This window comes from Gavia stellata, chromosome 7, assembly GCF_030936135.1.
Source record: "Gavia stellata isolate bGavSte3 chromosome 7, bGavSte3.hap2, whole genome shotgun sequence".
In the NCBI taxonomy this organism is placed as follows: domain Eukaryota; kingdom Metazoa; phylum Chordata; class Aves; order Gaviiformes; family Gaviidae; genus Gavia; species Gavia stellata.
In genome coordinates this window covers 44,007,024-44,026,621 of record NC_082600.1, presented here as the reverse complement: position 1 = coordinate 44,026,621, position 19,598 = coordinate 44,007,024, and the positions used below count along the sequence as shown (strand labels likewise).

General features: G+C 60.0%; 1 protein-coding gene across 1 annotated transcript; it reads right to left on the bottom strand.

The window, feature by feature from the left end:
* Window positions 1-289: 289 nt before the first annotated feature.
* LARGE2 (LARGE xylosyl- and glucuronyltransferase 2) lies at window positions 290-19,538 on the bottom strand. The gene is made up of 15 exons (XM_059819271.1): window positions 19,469-19,538; window positions 7,157-7,330; window positions 6,603-6,859; window positions 6,116-6,198; window positions 5,706-5,829; window positions 4,997-5,168; window positions 4,727-4,831; window positions 4,294-4,406; window positions 4,053-4,178; window positions 3,738-3,893; window positions 3,457-3,620; window positions 2,893-3,171; window positions 2,415-2,561; window positions 2,042-2,237; window positions 290-1,925 (listed from the first exon to the last, which is right to left on the bottom strand). Exons 2-15 carry the CDS (start codon window positions 7,254-7,256, stop codon window positions 1,728-1,730), a joined length of 2,220 nt encoding a protein of 739 aa, XP_059675254.1. The 5' UTR covers window positions 7,257-7,330; window positions 19,469-19,538; the 3' UTR covers window positions 290-1,727.
* Window positions 19,539-19,598: the final 60 nt, after the last annotated feature.

Sequence of the window (19,598 nt, the reverse complement as noted above, 5' to 3'; positions counted from 1 at the left end):
CCGGCGGACTCAATCCCACCGCAGTCAGTGGCCGCCAGCCGTTTCAGAGCTGGCAGGGTGACAAGGGCATTTCTTTTGCCTGCTGTTGCTCTCTGCTCCCCAACCCTCCCACTGTGCCAGCCAGAAAGGGCTTCAAATGCACCAGGCAGAGGAAGCCCAGCGATGCTTTTCCCCAGCCGAGGCTCAGGGTACCCCCTGCACTGCTCTCCTCCTGCTGCCTTTCCTCCAGGGGACACGTGCAGGCTCCAGCAGAAAAAAAATTAATAACCAGGCAGTTCTAACAAGGACATGAAAAAGAATAAAAAAGCTTTAATTTAAAAATTAAATTAAAAAGAGAGAATAAGCAAGAGGCGCTTGTGTCCTTTCCATACCCCACGCTTTGTATGGCTCCTCCTAGCCGCTCCCACCATGGACGGAAATCCTACTCCTGCACAGAGCTGGCTCTTGCAGCCCGGAGTAATGCTAAGGAGAGAACAGCGGAGACTGCAGCAGCAACTGGCCTGGAGAGCCTCCAGGGCCACCAGCAAAATCATCCAGGAGGAAGAAAGGATTAAAAAGAGAAAAAAAAAAAACAAAACAGGACACCCTAATCATTTAATTCTTATGACAAAAGTATTAAATAATTTAAATAGCATGAGGAAAGCAACCTATCCTCTGTGCTCCAGTGTGTGATAGCGGTGGAACAGCGCCCGGCCAAGCTGCTCCTGGTGCGGGGATGCCACCACAGTGCTCAGCTACGGTCTTGTCCAGTGTCAACCGCATCCCTGATTGTCAATGGCAACGTCTGCGCTGCCATGAGTTGGGGAGGAGCGGGGTGGTCCACCTGCCAGGAATGACTCCAAGCGTGTGCTGGCCCACAAAGCTGCTGCTTTGCCCATCGCGATGGCTGCCTGGAGTGGCTCGCAGCCCTGCCTTGCGGGGCACTGCCAGTCCCTCTACGGGGCCTGTCACTGGCACGGCTGCTTCCAGCCGGGAGGTGCAGGACCGTTCTAGGAGCTGACTGCTGAGGACTGCAGACAGCCCATCCTGTGCTGGGAGACTCCCACACCACCAGTACTGGGCCAACCCCACTGGAGACTTCGCATCCGTATGGATGAGGAGTAACGATATTTCGCCCTGTTAACCAGCCAGCCTCAGTTCGGGCTTGAACCAGGTCTCCACAGCTCCTGGTACTCCCTGGCCCCCTCCCAGGGTGTTGGGAGGCTCTCGCTGAGCCTGGGTCCACAAAGGATGCAAAAGGATGCGCTACATCCTCACCTCCCACTCACCAAAGCCCCAGAGGGGTTTGTGGAGGACTGGGATTTGGGACCACAGGCAGAGCAGGGTAAGGTACAGCTCGCAGGCTTCTGGAGGAGCCAGGCCCCAGGCTGAGGTGAGCTAATGAAGGCTGTGAATCCACATCTGCTAAAACAGGGGAGGGAGGAGACCCATCCCCCTGGCCCCTGGCCCCTGGCCTGGGGAGGTTCCCCTGTAACACAGGAAGACTGCTGCTCCGAAAAACCCCCTCGGCCACGCTGCAGCAGCTTGACCTGCATGCGCTGCCTGTTCTCTCAGCTGGCATCTTCCATCCTATCTACAGGCATCCCGTCGCTGGGCTGCAGAGGCCGTGCTGTGCCAGCTCGGTTCCCTCGGACCAGGCTGCGGTGGTGGGCCAGGGCAGGAGGGAGGCCCTGCGCCCTCCCCTCTCCAGTGTGCTGCTAGCACCCCGCACCCACTGTCCCCGGGCGTCACAGGCTCCTCTCAGCGGTGAGGTATTTGAGCGCAGCAGCCCCATACCGCCGCGACAGGTCCTGGTGGAACTCCTCCCGCAGCGTCTGGAGGCAGCCCCGGTACCCGGCGCTCAGGCGAAACTTGGAGATGTCGAAGCTGGGGGCATGGGGCATGTGGATCATGAAGGCGTTGGGCAGGACCAGCAGCTCGTACTCCTGGGGGCAGAGCCCTTACTGTCAGCATCGGCTTGGTGGTACCAACATGCCACCGCCCGACCAAGACCCCCCACCACCCAGCGCCTCCGTGGTGCCAAAAGCAGCCCCTCACCCACCTGCGCATCCAGCTCCATGATGTGGGACACCTTGTTCCAGCCGAAGCCCACGAACCTCTGGTCGTACTTGGGGCAGTCTCGCCTCACTACAACGTAAGGCTCGAAGTCTGGCTGCCACGCCACGCGGTACGGCACGGTGGCCGTCCGCCACTTGGCGTAGTCAGTTGGGGCATGGCCTTTTGGCCACACGTGGTACCTGCAGGGAGAGATGGAAATGAGAGACCAGGCAAAACTGGCAGCTCCCTGAGACAGGCAGAGGATGCAGGGCGTCCTCTGAGCCGACTGCCCCACAGCCCCAAGGAACAAGGGTACAAAACTGACTTCTGCTGGGTGTTACAGCGCCGTTGGACGGCAGGGCAGCTCCAGTCCCTACCTGAAGGTGTAGAGGGAGCCCATGTCCAGCATGGAGAGCAGCTCTGCTTTGGATTTGGGGAAGGTCAAGCGGTAGTGCAGGGTCTCGAACGCCGGCACGATGAGAGCTGCCTTCCTCTGGGGCAGCTCCAGCTGCTGGATGGAGTTCCTGTGGTGGTAAGAAGGGTGTGAGTTCTCCTTGGCTGTGAGCTGTGGCCACAGCCTCCTTCCTCAGCCCCTCCAGCCTGCCAGAAGGGTATTAATGGGTTTAGACACTTTGCAGTGGTGCCACACAGGGGCAGGAGGAACAAGGCAGCCCTCACAGCCACGGCTGCTTCCTCAACCGCTGGTGTCTGACAAAAGCAAGGCAGGATCCCAAGGTTGAACACAAAGGAAACAATTTCTGCATGTTAAGAACTGCCGCCCAGGGTGTTTCCTGCAAACCCCCATGCTTGGGGAGCCCGGCAGGCTGAGCAAGAGCCGGCTGGAGAAAGCCTTACCTGAGGTAATCGTAGAGGCCATACATAGGCAGGAAGTCAATGTCCGTCAGAAAGACATATGGCGTCTGCGTGTTGGCCAAGGCCACGTTGCGCAAGAGGTTGATGGGGTAGAACTGCCCCTCCTTGTAGACGATGTGGTAGGCGACGTTGCGGCGGGCGCTTAGCACCTCCGAGGCCTGGGCATAGCGCAGGAACTGCTGAGCCTCCGCGTCCGACATGTACAGTGCCAGGCTGATGGGGCCCGCCCAGTGTTTGCAGATGGCCTCCAACATCTGTAACCTGTGAAGCAGAGCGCACTGCGTGAGCCAGGAAACCTGCCCCGTGGCAGCTTGGCCAAACACAGAACTGGGTGCCTGCCAGTGAGCCGTGTGCCAGCGGAGTCCAGTTCAGGAGGGATCGGGAGGAATTGCTGCTCCCAGCTTGGGGTGTTGCTCCTCACTGCAAAGCGCTGGTGGGAGGGTGAGGAACCCGTGTTTCAAGATCCCTGGTAGCTCCCAAGCTGTGGAGCCACCTCAGAGGAGTGGAGGTGGGATCCAACCTCCCACCAGCCCCACCAGCAAGTACCTGTCCATGGAGAGCTGGGCCACAAGGGTGACGTCGGTGGGGTTGGGAAGGGCCAGGAACTCGTACTGCAGGAAGAACAGGTGGATGCGGTGCTGCGTGAGGTGCTGCCGGCGGAAATCGTAGCAGGGATCGTCCTCATCCAACTCCTCCAGCGCTTGCTGCAGCTGCAATGCCATGAAGGTGAGGGAGAGCAGGAGCCCCACGGGGAGCTGGGGCGGCTGCATGGGGTCTCTGCCCACCCCATGCTCTGGGGTTGGGGGCAGAGTCGCAGTCACCCTCACCTGGTTGCTGGGTGGGCTGGGGAGACTGGCACAGCCGAAGAGCTCCCTGCGCAGCAGGTTCCCATCGTACTCCAGGAAGGTCAGGTAGAGGTTGCGGAAGAACTCCACGTGCTTGTTTTTCACCCGCAGCTTCTTGGGTGAGTTCCAGTGGATCACCTGAGGACAGTGGTGTGTCACCCCATGGAGACTGACTTCCCAGTCAGCAGCACCCAGCGCTCCCCAAGCCCTCAGATGCTATGCTGACTCCCCCAGACCTCCAGAGCATGCGCTGTCCTTCATGCCCTCCCCAGTCTCAAAGGCAGCAAACCCACCCACCTTGAGATCCGAGACCTCGGTGTAGCACTGCTCTGAGCGGGTGTGATCAGAGAGCTGCACGTTCCAGAAGCAGGGGAGCCGGTACACCAGGGCCGGGTCCTGCTTGATCACTGCATTAAAGATGTCCTAGGAGACAGAAAGGCGAGTGCACAGGTGGATGAGGAAGACAGCGTGGCTGCCCTGTGCCAGCAGTGCTACAGGAAGGCAGCAGGGCCCACCACCCCGGAGGAGGGACCATTACCTGATCAGCCAGTGAGGTGGAGAGCATGCTCATGAGCTCCCGCTCTGCCGTCAGCCGCCACATCTGCTCCCAGCCCAGGCGACGCAGGCGGTCGAGCAGGAGCAGGATCACCCCTGGGTGCCAGGGAGGAGGGCACTAGGTCACCGAGGGAGCACCCAGACATTACAGCACTGGGACGGGGTAGACCTGGCCTCCCTGCCCAGTGCTGGGGTAATGGCCTCCCTGCCTGGACTAAGGGGTAGACCTGGCCTCCTCCTGCACGCCTTCAGCCCCTGGGACATGCCACTTTTCTGTGCCCACCCACACAACCCTAGGACGCTGTCGCAGCCCCCTCGTGCTCACCAGGCTCTCCTGCCTCACGTCAGTCTTCCCCAGCCTCCCTGTGCCAAGTGCCGCCTCAGCTGGATGCACCACCCCGGCAGCCCACACTCACCCGTGTTGAAGCCACGTCCCAGGGCCGGCCACGGTTTGTGGTTTTTCCACAGATTGCCCAAATACCAGTCACTTTGGTTCTCCACCAGCCCAATCACCTGCTTGTCTGAGGAAACAGAGGGACGTGGATGCAGCCCATCTTGCTGTAGGTTCAGAGGGCCCAAGCAAACCCACTGCACTGGTGCTGTGGCAGACGGGGACTGCCACCCTGAGCCCAGCACCCAGGGCCCTGCCAGGGCCCCAACGGGTCCTAGGGGCACCCTGTCCTCACCAGAAAACTTCCCGAAGACAGCCCAGAGCTCAGCGATGTCAGTGGCGAAGGTGATGTCGGTGTCCAAGACGATGACCTTGGAGAGGTTGGAGGGCAGTGCCTTGGTAAGCGTCAGCTTCATCAGCCCGTAGATGCCAGAGTAGTGCTTGTTGGGGATCCACGACACCTCTGGCTGCAAGGCGAGACGGCCTCAGGGCTGGGCATGGCCATGCCCTGCCCCTGCCCGGGCAGGACGGCTGTGTGTGCCCGACACCCCATGCCGAGGAGGCCAGCAGTGGGGCACAACAGAGCTGTGGAGCCAGCCGAGCCTGGAGCATCTCCTCCAGCTGCACCACCGGCAGCCACACACCTCTCTCCCCAGGCCCTTCAGGCACTCGCTGGCTACATCTCCTTCTCCTTTGCTCTCGCCCTGGCCTGGTTCTTCCTCCAGCCACCAGAACCCCCACCCTGAACCCCAGTGTTTCAGTGCTCAGTGGGAGACCCAGCTCCGCCGCAGAGGCAGTGCCACCCCAAGGGGCCTCCCCACCCCTCCACCACCTGTGCCCCCCTTCTCAGCTGGACCAGCAACAAGTCCAGAAAGGGGAGCAGGTGAGCGAGGGACCAGCAGGAAAAGAGTAAATAAACCCCCTCCCACTCGGCCCTCTCTGCTGCTCCCCTCAGCCCTCCGAGCACTGGGTTGGGACAGAGCAGAGGAGGGGCAAACGCCTGCCTTCAAGTCATCGGCGTTGTAGAAGCTGACGTGGATGGAGGGCACCATCCAGGACTGGAAGAGCGTCTGGAGGATCTGGTGGGCCACCGAGTCTGTGATGAAGTGAAAGTGGAGGGGGTTTTTCCTGCCAAGAGCAAGCGCAGCAGCACTCAGCACCACAGCGGGAGGAAGAGGACACAGTCCCCATCGCTCCCACCCCTGCCAAGGGCCAGACATCAGCTGAGGGGGCAGATGGAGAAAAATCAGCCATCTGGAGGAAACAAATCCCCCTCTGGCCCTCTAAGCAGTGGTACAGGGGTTAGAGAGAGGCCCTGGAGCCCTTCTCCCACAGCACTGCCCCCCCTGCAGCCTGCAGCAGCTCATCTGGGACCCCAAACCAGTGGACCTCTGGCACAGCACCTCCCCATTACCTGTGGAAGAGGATGGATTTCACCAGGGTGACCACATCCCGGCTCGCGTTGTGCCCGGCGCACACAATCGCAACGTGCAGGAGCTGCCCAGAGACAAACAGCGCCTTTTTTGAGACTGGACACCCCCCTGCCCTCACAGGGGCCTGTCAGCTCCTCCCTGGGGCCGCGCTATGGGGAGAGACTCCATAACCCAGCCCTTCCCCCGGGGAAGGAGCCCCAGAGAGAGGTGGAAGTCCCCCGGCTCAGAAGCGGGGACCAGGACTCTGGCTGCCACTCCTCCTGTCTGGCCTCTCTCTCCGGAGAAGCAAGACACCCTCACCCACCGGCTGTGGCCCGTTGAGCACCATGGAGAGCCAGGATGAGGTCTCGGCATGGCCAGAGCATGGGGTGAGCAGTGCCAGGCAGGTTGCACATCCATCCATCCTTAGCCAGGATCCCAGCCTCCCATCCGATATCCCCCATCCACTGTGCCGGTGCCGTCACTCACCTCACACTTGTGCACCGTCCGCTGCTTCAGGCAGGCCGTGCGGTTGCTCCTCTCGCCCCCGGGGGGGTCCCCGTCCTCGGCGGAGGCCCCCCACTGCGGGCTGCCATCGCCGCCCTCCGCCTGTGCCTGGCCGAGCTGCAGGCGGAGCTGCTGGTTCTCCTCCTCCACCCGGCGCACCCGAGAGGCCAGCGCCTCCCGCTCCACGTCCCGGCTCGGCTGCTCACCCAGGCAGGGCGGCAGCAGGAGGAAGCGGCCGTCTGCAGAGGAGACACAGGGCATGCGATGGGCACGGCAAGGCAGAGCTCGGTGGGAAGGGACCAGGTGTGGATGGTGGGGCAGAGCCCCAACTGAGAGGTCCCAGCACACCCCGTGTGTGCCCAGCCAACGTCACAGCTCTGCTCCCCTGATTCCCAGGGATGCCCCTGGAAATGCAGAGCTCAGATACACCTGCAGCAACTTGCATGGCCACAGAGCAACCACCCCAAGGCCTCGGCCTCCCCTGCCCACCCTCTGTTGAGGACCTTCCCTTGATCCGAGGAGGAGGACCCACTCACATTCGAGGCTGCCCACAAAGAGGTAGAGCCAGGAGAGGAGGACGGCCAGGGTCACCGTGGCAAGCAGCAGCTTCAGCTTCACGCGCCAGGAGCGCAACATGGTGTGCCGGCGGGACAGCGGCGGTGAGGATCAGGTGGGCAGCCCAAGCCCGGCTGGCCCCGGCATCCTAGAGCCTGCAAGGGAGAGGGGAGCGGAAAGACCGGTGTCACCAGCAGCCCTGCAGCCCACACCCAGGTGCCTTGACAACCCCCAGCAGGACATCCCCCCTTTCCTGCTCCCTCCAGGATACCGCCTGGATGAGCACAGCAGCAGACAGATGCCCTTCACCGCTCCAGCAACAGCCTCTCCCAGCTGGCACCCTCCTGCCCATGCTGGGGCATCTGGACCCACCCCAGTGCCTGTCCCACCACCCCGCTGTGGCCGCACAGCTCTCAGGGGGCACCTCAAACATGGGAGGAGAGAAGGAATCCTCTAAGTGATTTCACTCCAGCTCTGTTCCTTGCTCCTTGACCACCCCACAGGCAAGGGGGAAGAACGAAGGGCTCCCACGGGAGGAGAGAGGTTGTGCTGGAGAGGTCCTCCCGGAACCAGCTGGCCGGTCACAGGGTGGTTAATGGAGCCTGCCCTTGAGTGTGGCGCAGGGCCCTCCCCCACCGCCTCCGGAGGCCGGAGGGGCCAGGACTGCTCTTGAGACGGGGCCTCAAGGACACGGCCAGCCTGGGTGGGAGCGCAGCCCACGCGGAGCCAGGCGAGGAGCCCAGCTGGGCACGCTGGCTCCTTCCCAGCCCTCCCGCCGGCGGGCTCGGGGGGAACTCCCGCAACGTCCCATACCGAGGTCTGCTGCGGGCCAAACGCCTCCCCCTCCACTCACAGCTACCTGCCCCGACAAAGTTTGGTGGAAAAATCCCAAACGCTTCAGTGAAACTCACTTCTCGGCACTACTGGCTCAATGGGGCACGCCGGGGGACACCCCTCGCCCCGCCACAGCAGCTCTAGCCACGTGTGCTGTGCCGCTTTCATTCCTCGGCGGTGGCGAGACGGGCAGAGCACCAGGCTCCCAGCCTTGCTCCTGCACCCAGGCCCAACACGAGGAGAGAATGCCCGTCTCCAGAGAGCCCTGCCCCGAGATCCCAAAGAGCCAGGTGCCCAGGGCAGACAAAGACGCCACAAAGCAAGGGAACACAAACCTCTCCCCGGCACGCTGGCCTCACTCCCTGCCCCTGCCTACCGCAGCTCAAGGCTGAGCCCCTGCCTTCCACGCAACATCTGGAGGCTCAACAAAAGCTGCAGTAGGGATGAATGGAACGGATTAGGGTCTGCTCCCCCCTGCACACACCCCGCTGGAGCCCATTGATGTGCAGATGCCCATGGGGCCACCAGCGCTTGGGGGCTGAAAGGGCAGCTTGGGAGGACACCACCCTGAGCAGCCCCTGGGGCCAGGGTGCAGATGCCTGCCCACTTGCAGGAATTGCCTGCTGAGGGTGGATGGCAAGCTAGCCAGGAGCAAGGGATATGCAGCAACACGCTCAGGCACTGCAAGGGCTGGGGCAAGGCCAGCCCGAGGGAGCACAGACATCCTAACCTACTGGGGGACACAGCAAAGCCCCCGTGGCAGCAGGCACGGCACCTGAGGGCTGCACCCCTTTTCCTGGCGGAGAAGTGGTCCTGCCAGCACCACAGCTCCCCGCAAGCAGGGCCTGGCATTGCCCTCTTTGCTGCTCTGTAGAGCAGGCCAAACGCGTGCACGGAGGGGAAGAGGGAGCTGACGCATGGAGCACACCAGGCTCAAGTGCCCCTTCTCCCTGCCATGGCCGTGAGCCATGCTGGACCTGGCGAGGTCTCTGCATGCTGCCAGCCTGTCTCCCGTCCCACAAGCCGATCTCCACCCCTCCTGGGCATCCCCCAAACTTTGTGTTGAGCTCGCAGCACAAGAGGCCGGGGCGAAGCAAGATGAGGGAGGTCAACCGGCACCGAGCAGGCTGGGAAGCTGAGGGACGGAAAGGGACTTTAGGGCGAAGGAAGAAGAGAGAAGGTGGTGGCACACAGCAGCACTCCGCCTGCTCCCGCTCGCCCCGTGGCCCCTCTGGCGTGGCCTCAGCGCGGGGAACGGCACTCCGTCCCCAGCCCGCACGTGAGCACGCGACCGGGACGGCAATTTTGGGGGACAGGATAGGACCAGCAGCAGGCCAGTTGGCAAAGACCCTCCCAGAGGCACCCGAGGACTCCCTCCATCCCCCCCACGGCACCCCCACCCCTCCCGCCATCCCTTCTCCCACTCCTCACCTGGCCACCCTTTCCTTACCTGCCTTTCCCCCTCTCCTCCGCCTCCCCAGCCGGCTGGCAGCCCACTGCTGCTGCTGCCTCCCGGGTCTGCCGTTCCCCGTCCTCCCTTTACTCCTCCCTTTCAGATCTGACACTTCCCCCCCTCCTCCCCGCTCTCAAACCCAAGCTCCCCCCGCACGCCCGGCGCTGGCCCCCCTTTCGGAGGAAGAAAGAACAAACAAACCAAGAGATTAAATTCGCTTTCCACTCAAGAGCCCCCAGCGCCAGGGGCACGGAGCTGCCCAAAGTAAATCGGGAGGAAGCCGCCCTCCCTCCAGCCCCCTTCCCGCTCCCAGGCCTCCAACAGCCCTCCTTTGCTGAGATAAGGGAAGCACTGGGATTATTTACCCCCTGCCCAGCACCTGCCTCCTGCTTTCCCGGGGCAGGTGCAGGAGCCTTTGTCCACAGGGAGAGATACTCGGGGGGGGCTTTGGAAGGCAGCAGAGCCCACCCCATCTCCCCTCGGCTGGCAGAGGGGGGCTGCACGGCCAACCCCGGGATGCAGGTACGGCAAGGGTGGCTGCAGTCCTTGCTACCCAAGGAGAAGGGCTATCAGCCGCCATCTGAGCGCGAGCCCCTCGCCTGGGCAGGGTGCAAATGCCGCTGGGGGTTTGAAAAGGAAAAAAAAGCCCCCCCCCGATTGCCCAAGCTTGCTCCAGCCCCACCAGCCCAGGACAGCGGGGCTCCCTGAAGAGCGCGGCGTCCCCGACACCTGCCCAGCACCCCAGGAGTGAGCAGGATGGCAGCAGGAGGAGCGGGAGGCCGGGAATGCTAACTATGTAGAGACGGGCTCTACCTGCAGCTCCTCCCGCGCCTGGCCCCAGGGCTGGGGAAAGGCAGCAGGCTCCTGCCTGGGGCCGGAGTGGAAGGAGGACCCCCCCTGCCCTCCTTGGCCTTGGAGGGAACCTGCTGGAGGATACCTGGAGAAGGCAGGGTGAGGTGGGAGGAGGCCTCCACCAGCAGCAGGCGAAGGGATTAGGATGCAAACTGTCAGCATAGCAATTTAGATGAAACGTAAATTGCCCCCCACCCCGTAACCCAAGGGCGAGCTGCGGCAGCAAGTCCCAGCCTGCCTGGCAAAGACGGAGCAGCGCCTGCAAAGGCAGCCCCCGGGGCCCGGGGCAGGCTGGGTCTCCACCCAGGCAGCACTGAAATCACTGCCCCGGGAGATGCATTTACCTCCCGCTCAGGCAGCTCTTGCTTGCTCTTGCAGAGCCCAGTTACAACAGGCAGTTTCTCCTCAACAGCACCTTTCTGCCCAGCCCAGCCCCAGCAGGGAGAGGAAACCCCGGGGCTGCCCCGCTGCTCCTCTGAGCCAGGGGCTCCCCAGAGCAGGAGACCTCCCGTTGTTTCCCTGCCTGGCCCAGGGGCACATGGAGCTCAGCCCCAGAGACTGTCCTGTCCCTGTCCCGTGGTATCCATCATGTAACGAGTGCTCCAGCTGAGGCATCGGCCACGCAGGGCTTACCCACACTCCCAGGAGAAGCCCAGACCTCCCCGGGGGAGAAGACCACCTCCTGCTCCGGCTGACCACTGCTGCCTCTCTGCACACTTTTCCGGGCCTCCCTATCTTGCTCGCTCCCGCAAGCGAGGGCTCAGCACCAAGCCTGGTGCAATAAGACCCAGCCAGGGCAGGAGCAGGTAGGCTGCTGAGGAGCACAGGCGAGGCAGTGGGGAGCAGATGGCAAGCAAGTAGGCAGGTACCCGACCTCTCCTCTCCCATGAAATGTTAAAGTCACAGCAAGTAGAGCACAAGGTTGGAAGCGGCTCCCAGGCAAGGGGCACGGTGGGTACCAGCAGCCGTGGCATGGCACACAAGCATCCTGGCTCTACCCGTCCCTGCAGCCACAGCGCTCGGCCTCTCCACCCTCCCTCCCCAGTCTCCTTGCTCGCGCCAGACAAGTGCAGCCAGCAGTAAGATGAGAGGTTTCCCAATACTGCCGGTTTCCAGCCCCAGCGTGAGGGTGCAGGGCAGAAGTGCTGTTCGCAGCAGGTTATCGTCCCTCCCCCACGTTCTCCCCGGGAGCCAGGCGTCTCCTGCTTCGGGCAGGGATCGGGGACATGGCAAACGGGACAGAAAGAGGCACCCGGGTCCCCTCTCTCGCTGGGAGAGGCTGACAGCAGACACCAGGGAAGGGGCAGGCAGGACCCTGGTCTAGCTTCATGCCTGGACACCCCTGCCTCCAGTGACAACAGGGCGATAGCGAGGGTACGGGGAGTGTCAAGCCAGGAGAGCCGGGCAGCTGCACAAACACCGGGTACATGCTCACACCAACCTCTGAGGCGTGGGCAGGAGCCCAAGGCTGGCTGCCCGCCGGCCACCCCTCCATGCACAAGCAGCCTTCACTCCCGCGATGGTGCACCCACCTTGTGTGCCGCAGGCTCCCCCTCGAGAGCTGCCCACGTGCTGGCACCCTGCTCCTCCAAGATCCCCTCTTTTTGTAGGAGCATGGCTCAGCCCGACTGGCCTTCGCTCTCCCTGGCTTCGGTGACTATCAGGTGAGCAGTTAATGTTTAGGGAGAGCTGGCAGCGGGAGCTTTTCCATCGCATCAGCATGTTTCCCCCAGCCCCGCAAACACGGAGGGGAGCAGCCCTGTTTTCCCACAGCACCACAGCTGGCAGCAAGGCCCGTGGCAGGGTGGCCGTCTTAGCCTGTTGTCTCTCCTAGAACTAATGGGCACCTGCAGAAGGGGTGCTGAGGCACAGCAAGACTGTCTGCAGGTCACAGGACAGCAGCCCTGAGGGGCACAGGGACAGCCCCAGGCTTGCTGCCCCGCTCCTGTGTCCCCCCCGAGGCGTTACAAGTGAAGAGGTGGCCTGGCTGTTCCTGGTAAAGAGCTGCAGGGCAGCCAGGAGAGGAGTGATTTCGTGTTGACTTACCTAGCTGTAGGTGATAGAAACTGCAAATCCTTCTCCCAGGTCTCATTTTTGGAGCTGGGAGAGCAGCAACACTTTAGCTGACCTGCTTAGACTGCCTCAGCAGGAGCACAACGCGGCAGCTTCCCGGGCTCGCAGGAGGTGAGAAAGGGCCCGACAGCCGTGGCAAGAGCTGCGCAGCAAGACGGGCAACTGAGAAAAGGCATCACGCTTTGAAAAGAGGCAACTGGGGACGATCTCTTGCTCTTACAAAGAGATGGGAGGAGACATGCCGTGTTCCTCGTTCAGCAGGTCACCTTTAAAGCATGTACACAGCACCCATCCGACAAAGCGCCTCACAACTCGGGGTTACCTCCCTGCCCCCCTTCCCATGGCTGAAATGCTGCCACTTGAGGGGGGCTGCGCCAGCCAGCGGATACCACACAGGCAGCGCAGAGTGGGGCAGCTGCAGGAATTTACAGAGGCGGAATGGAATTCAGCCAGGAGAGCAGGATTAAAACCCCATGCTCCGGATTACCACGCCGTCCCTCCCTCCCCAGTCTTATGATAAGCGAAATTTAAGTGAGAATTTCATCTTCGTATTGCCCTGGAAAGAGCAACCTGTGGCAAAACAGCCACCATATTCTAGAGATGGGATCAAGTGACAGCCACAGAGTCGGATGCCAGCACATGAGCTGTGAAAGTAGAAAGTGTTCGCGTCTCCCCACTGCTCCCCGCCCCCCCCCCCAAGCTACAGAGAAAATCCCAGAAAGGCGAAGATCTTCCCGGGACAGCAGTCAGCCGTGCCTCAGTTATGGCTCATTCTTGTGCATCAAGCTCTCCTCAGCCCCGTAAGATTATCACCACACATAATTCTGCTGCTCTAAGAGTTCAGCTTTTTATTCTGCAAAGGTCACGCTGAAAAGCCATCTTCTCTTCTCTGACAGAAGCATAGCACTTGGGGAAGAGGAGCTAACAGTCTTTGAAGGGTGTTAGCTGAAGCTCTGAGCTTGGCTGAAGCAGGGACTTTCGTCACCAGACTGTTTCCCTGTTTCCAGAGGAAACAAGCAAGTTCAGGCTGGGTCTGACACAGGAACATGCCTCGCTGCTTACCTCCCCATGTCTGAAACCCCAGGAATGCATCAGGGAGCGACTCCTCTTGGCAGGGACTCCAATCACGAGGCCCTGCTAGACACAGTCCGCTTTTGCAGAGCGGCACTACAGCCAGCCTCCCTCTCCACAAGCGGGCACTGGACTCAGCTGCACAGCCCCAGTGTGCCCAGGGCTGTGCAGGGCACACATGGGGAGTCCGGTGCCACAGCAGGGCATGCAAGTGTTGCATAGGAGGCTCAAGTCTACCAGACATCCTACAATGCTTACAAGTTGGGTGGCTGCATTTTGCCGCAGCTCTCAGGCAAGGCAAGAGGGGGCCACCCAGCTAGCAACGCTGTCCCGAAGTGCTCTCACTCCTGTTAGGCCCAAGAAGCAGCTGGAAGGATCCGGTTGGCAATAGCCTTCAACCACATCTGTGGGGACACCAGGGCAGCAGAAAGCAGGGTGCTGGCTTGCACTCCTCCGCACGCGCTGCATTTGTCCCTCACTGCAGCAGGGGACCCTGAAAAGCTTGTGTATGAGCAGAGCTGCAGCAGACCGGACACGCTGCCCAGGACACCCACCCAGACATGCCAACGCCACCGGCTGGGTCTCACCCCGGCTAGAAGTAAGGACCACCTCTCGGGGACCAAGTCACTCCCTAACAGCAGGAAGCCCCTCACCCAAGGGCTGTCCAACCCTCCAGCATGGCTCTGGAGCAGACCACCTTCCCCCAGCGCTCAGCCTGCCCTGTGCCCGCAGTACCAGGCTCAGGGCAAGGGAGCACCCTGCATGTCCGTGCCGGTCATGGTTTTCCCACTGAGCCTGTTTCCTGCACAGCGTGGTGGGGTATACCAGCCCCGCTCCAACCTGGCACCTGGAGGTGACCCCGGTGCCTCCTCCCCCCGTGAGACCCTTCCAATGTGCTGCCGAGACCCCCACCAAGCTCATGGAGGAGATACCTGATCAACACACTGCTTCCAGCTTTACCTCCCTGGACTACAAGTTGGTTGATGCCAGGAGGATACTCGGCAGGTGAAGTATTGACACTGACTGGCCTTTTTCTGGGCCTGATGGAGCATAAGCCTGACTCAGGACAGCTGCTCTGACACTAACACAGAGGCTACAGAGTCCTGGATCAAATCTCTTCCACGTGCCCCCCTGGCCAGCACAGCTAGGCACAGGAGGAACCAAGCCTAGGCACTGTGCAGGAGCACTACAAGGGGCAGGAGGACCCTCTCTGCCTCTTGAAACAGAAGAGGAACAGCATTTGGGCTGATCTCCAGCTCCCTTCCCTGTGCTGGGATTAGGTTTCTAATATCTGCATTTTTGCTGACGTCCGTGCTGCAGCTAATGACCAGCTCTGAATCTATTAGGTTCACTGTGTCCCGGTCTCCGGATATGCTCTGGGCATCAATACCTGTTCACCCATGCCATTTCCTAATGCTTCCACTGCCGCGGGCTTGCAGCAGCCAGCAGTTCTGGGGTCAGAGCTGAACAGGGTCAGCAGCTGGGAGCTCCCAACTTCTATCCGAGCCAGTCTGCAGCCAAGCCCTCTGCCAGCTCCAGCTCTGCCATCAGCGCAGCTGGAGCACCCACCAGGCGTCATGCCCCACGCAGCAAAGGGGTGGGAATTTCACCCTGTGAACTACTGATGTCTTAAGTTTGCAGCTAGCAGTGCCCGTGGGTAGGGGCTGACAGGAGATTTCCTGCCCCCCCACCAAATCTCCCTGCTCCCTTGAAATGCTCTTGAACAACCTGCACCAGGAGCTACTCCCCAGTGGGACAAGGGAGACCATACCCCAGCATATCTGACCAGACCTAACAAGGTTGTGGAGTCTGCACCATCTCATACAATATTAATTAGGTTAATTACAGCAATAAAGGAGGCAAAGGGACTCCAACAACCCCAGACCGGCACTCTGCCTGGAAGTCCACAAGAGGCATGACACCATCCTCCCCGCCACCTCTGGGGAGGTGCCAGGGGCACGGCTCTGAGCCAGGCTCCCAGGTGCCTGCCGTGCATTGTCACCGGCAGAGCTGGGCAAGTGGTTTTGGCTGAATAGTTACTGATTGAAAACTGCAGTTTCCAGACAGCTCAGAGCTATTTGCTACTTCAGGACAAGTTTTGGACAAGAGCAAAATGCTTTGTTTTCCAAGAAAAAAGGCTCATTTTGCATTGTTTTGTTTGAAATTGAGCTGCGTTACATTTAAAAGAAAAGATAAAGCGTCTCTCAAACTCGGCTGTGCTGGGTTTTTTTCCTCTAGCTTTTCATTTTGGGCACTAAATCAAGCAATTAATTATTTGTTCAGCTCTGCTCTCCAAACAAGCTGCGAGCATCACGAGCCAAAGGGCCGGAGCAGCTCTGCCCAAGCAGCAGCGCTGAGGAGCGTGTTGGTGTTTTCTGCGCTGCCGGCTCCTTTCAGCTCCAGCTCCCTCGAGGCCAGCAAGCACTCGCCCGGAGAGCAGGACCCTGTGCGAGGGATGGCAGGTGCCCCACCGAAAAGGCATCCACCCGCCCTAGTGGGCAGCAGTTCAGGATACACAACCAAGAGGTCACAGCCACTGCTTGAAGGACATGCTAGGAGCAGGGCTTCCCGTGCAAACCGCCCTCCACAGTGCAAGCACATCACACCAAAGATCCCTCACTAGTCCTGCCGGTACCTGGCACTGGAGCAACTCTTCCAGACGCCATCTCTCGCAGCGCCGAACTCTACTCTGGCAGCACAGGGGAGCCAGTCATGCACACAGGGCACCTGACAAGGAAAGGCAATCCCTTCACTTCCCCTGTGTGCCGCAGGAGGCTGATGCTCATGGAGAGCTCGCGCGTGCAGCCTGGTGCCTCTTCCACCAGGGACTGGCCCAAACTGGGAGCTGTGCTCAAGCAGCCACTCCCACATCTTCCTTGCCCAGAGCTATTCCTGGCACTGGTGCCCTCAGTGCCCAAGCAAGGCTGAAAGCAGAACTCGTCCACAGAGGAATGGAACAACTGCACTATAAATAGCAAACCAGGATGGCTCAGGGCAGGCTCTATAAAACCCAAGCAGCAGTAGTGCTGTCCACTCAGGGTGCCCTGGGCATTTTGTAAGACCTGAAGTGATACCTGAGCTACAGAGAGGCTTACACATTGCAAATAGGCTCTGACAGCACTGTGGAGGAAGAGCTGCTGGCTGGGCTAAGAGACTGCAAACCTATCTGCAAGAAAGCATATGGGGCATTTTCCAAACTGGAAATGAGGTAGCAACTGATGGGGTCAGAAAAGGAGGGGAAGTGGACCCCAGAGGGGAGGCGGTTCCCAAAGCCAGGCAGTGGAAAGGAGAATGCTCCTGACACCCAAACTCCTTACTGACCATTCCCAGCACTCCTGCCCTCCTGCTGCTCCTTGTGTTCCCATCCCTGGGGCTTCTCACACTGCTGAGCTAAACCCTGAACCCACACACCCAAAGGACAAAGGCAGGGAACAAACAGCATACCTCAACTCAACCAAGCAGCAGATAAGTGGCTCAGGACAAAAGCTCACGTCTTCTGCAATCCACAGCAAGCTCCGTGCAGCGCCCAGCCTGCACCAGCAGTGGGACAGAGGCATAAGAGCTCAGCCCATCCTGTGACCAAGAGGGTCAAGTTCCCCTCCTACCTCCAGGAAGACTCTTATCCTTCCACCACACCCATCCTCCCTACTCCCTCTTCCCTGCTGGTGCCTGCATCTGGTATTGCAAATACTCCGCCTTCCCCTTCACGCTGACAGCATATGTCCTATAAAGGGATCTCAGCCTCCGCAGATGAGGATACGACCAGCCTCAAGCAGCACTGCCAGGCACCAGCCTCTCGCTCTCAGCAGGGAGCCCTGCGCTTTCAGCAACGCCGCAGCACAGCTCACTTGGGGGGTACGCTGGGAACCAGAGCACAGGACAGACAGTTGGGAACATGGGGAGAGGCGTGTATGCACAAGGAAGGCACAAGACCTGAACTGAATCACCCAGCATATAAGCACACATGCACACACACATAAAGGGAAGCAGTTGCTTCCTCTGACAAAGTTTTTTTTTTGTCAGAACAGGTAGACAGCACTCGAAAAAACCAAAAACCAATATACCAAACCTTGCTTTATCGCTCCTGGCGCACCAAAACCAGCCAGGACAAAAAAAGTGAAGACAACCAATGCTGACTACAAACCCACCTTGAGAATTCTGGAAGCCCATAGCTCCCTTCCCTCCTCCCCTACGGCTCTGCTGTCCCCCCTCGCCCTTCTTCCTCTGTGCAGCAAGCAAGAAGAGAGGTAGAGGTCTCGAGTTTGGCTGAGTTTCCACTCTGGGGACAGAAGCTCGATAACAGACTGGGCAGGATGTGAGCACCCGTTGAGGAAGAGGATTAGTAACCCCCTAATCTGTGCATTTTGGAGTCTAAGCACTTTACTCCGTTCTCTAATGAAACCACAGAATGCAGAGATTGCCAGAAGGGGGAGAAAGAGGAGGAAGAAGGAAAGGAAACAGAGGCTGTGGCTTAAAGGCTGTTCCTTGTGGCTTAAATGCAAGGGGTGTCATTGGTAGGGATGTATTTCACCTCGAGAGCTTTATACCAGGGCTGCTGAGCATCCTGTTGCCTCCCCTGATCCAATCCATAGCAAGGCTGAGGGCAGGATGAAGAGCAACCTGCGCGATGGCCTGGGGATGGCAGAGGAAGGTGCAAGGAGCTCTATCAGACAGGACGAAGCTTCACCTGTGGCAGCCTCCCCTCCTGAGTCCCCTGCCTCCTGGGAAACCATACAAGAGCCAGGCTGCGTTTGTCTCCACTTCCCAGACCTGTCTGCACAGAAGGGCCTTGTTCAAGCGCTTATCTGGCTCCAGGCTGAGGAGGGGCCCGTGCCTTGCTGCCCTGGCACCCAGGCAGGACGTTCAGCTCTGCGTCGGGCTCGTTCGGGGCTGCCTGGGAGGGGAAACTTTCCTGGCACAGGTAAAGAGGGAAACCTTTTACCGCAGCCCACGACAAACAAAACAAAGCAGTTCAAGTAATGTCTCGTTTCCCTCAAGCTGTGTTCGGGCTGACGTGCCTGTGCCGAGAGGAGGCAGCAAGCCTGTGCCTCCATTCCTGGCTGCTGGCACTTCAGCACGCAGCGGGGACAGCCTCACCGGGGACAGGAGGTCTCTGGGCTGCGGCAGGCCATGGCCCCACAGCACGGGGAGCAAGGCAGCTGGTGGTATAGCTGGGAACAGGAGTGCTGGGGAAGGGCTTCACCTCCCAAAAGGCTCTGCCTCACCAGACCGAGGCAGGGGGGTGCATGTGTGCAGGGGCAGCCTGTCACTCCAGCGTCCCTCTCTTCCCTCGCTCCTATTCTTTGGAATTCCTCTCTTCTGTTTGCTTTGTTTCAGCCCTCAATGAACAGGAAGAAAAGGGAAGGAGCCTTGACAAATCCGATCAAGGCGCAGACACGCTGAGGCTCCCTCCTGCTGGCATGCCAAGCCCTGCACTAATGAGGGGTAGAGAGGAGAGAGGCGGCCACGGAGAACAGTGGCCCCACAGAAACACTTGGTGTAAGGGACAGAGGGAAAAGAAGCTGCTCAGGCAGAACAACACCAGCACAAGCTCCCAAGCCTTCAGAAGGGGGTCTTCCCATTTCCCCTGGCCCAGGGAGCTTGTTCCAGCTCCTCAGCCCAGGTCCCAGTCACCTACTACCCACTACACTAGAAACAAGCAATAGATCGTAGTAGTGTTTGGGGCGAAGGATCCAGACGTGCACGTTCAAGGGAAGTTCAACTGAAACAGCCATGGAGATGGGACCACACTTTGTTCCAAGGATTCATGCAGGGCATCTGGTCTTTCCCTCCAGAGAACAAGGCCACGAGGGCTTACAAGTGCCAGTGTTGTCTCCAGAACCTCCCCACAGGTCCCAAATACCCACACGCCCAGTAGAGAGGAAACCCACAGAGCCAAGACCTTCTGCCATGCAATTATCCCCAGTTTACCAATTTGGGTACAGAAGCATTAAGACAGGAAGGGAGCAAGCACATGTAAACCGTCTACTTCACAAGCAAGATAACTAACCTTTGGAGGCTGCCAATGTTGCAGGGGTACCAGGGAACAGCTGGAGAAGCTGGCAGGGCCTGGTGGTGGCTGTGAGGACCACCCTTTAACCAGGGGTTCTCAGCTTGAAGGGCAGATAACACATCTCAGC

Excerpts from the sequence above, each read along its gene's own strand:
- LARGE2 (XM_059819271.1), bottom strand. The coding sequence starts at position 7,256 with ATGTTGCGCTCCTGGCGCGTGAAGCTGAAGCTGCTGCTTGCCACGGTG. Across the intron at positions 6,860-7,156 it reads CTTTGTGGGCAGCCTCGAAT|ACGGCCGCTTCCTCCTGCTG; the intron begins GTGAGTGGGTCC and ends TCTCCTCTGCAG. Across the intron at positions 1,926-2,041 it reads TCATGGAGCTGGATGCGCAG|GAGTACGAGCTGCTGGTCCT; the intron begins GTGGGTGAGGGG and ends CTCTGCCCCCAG.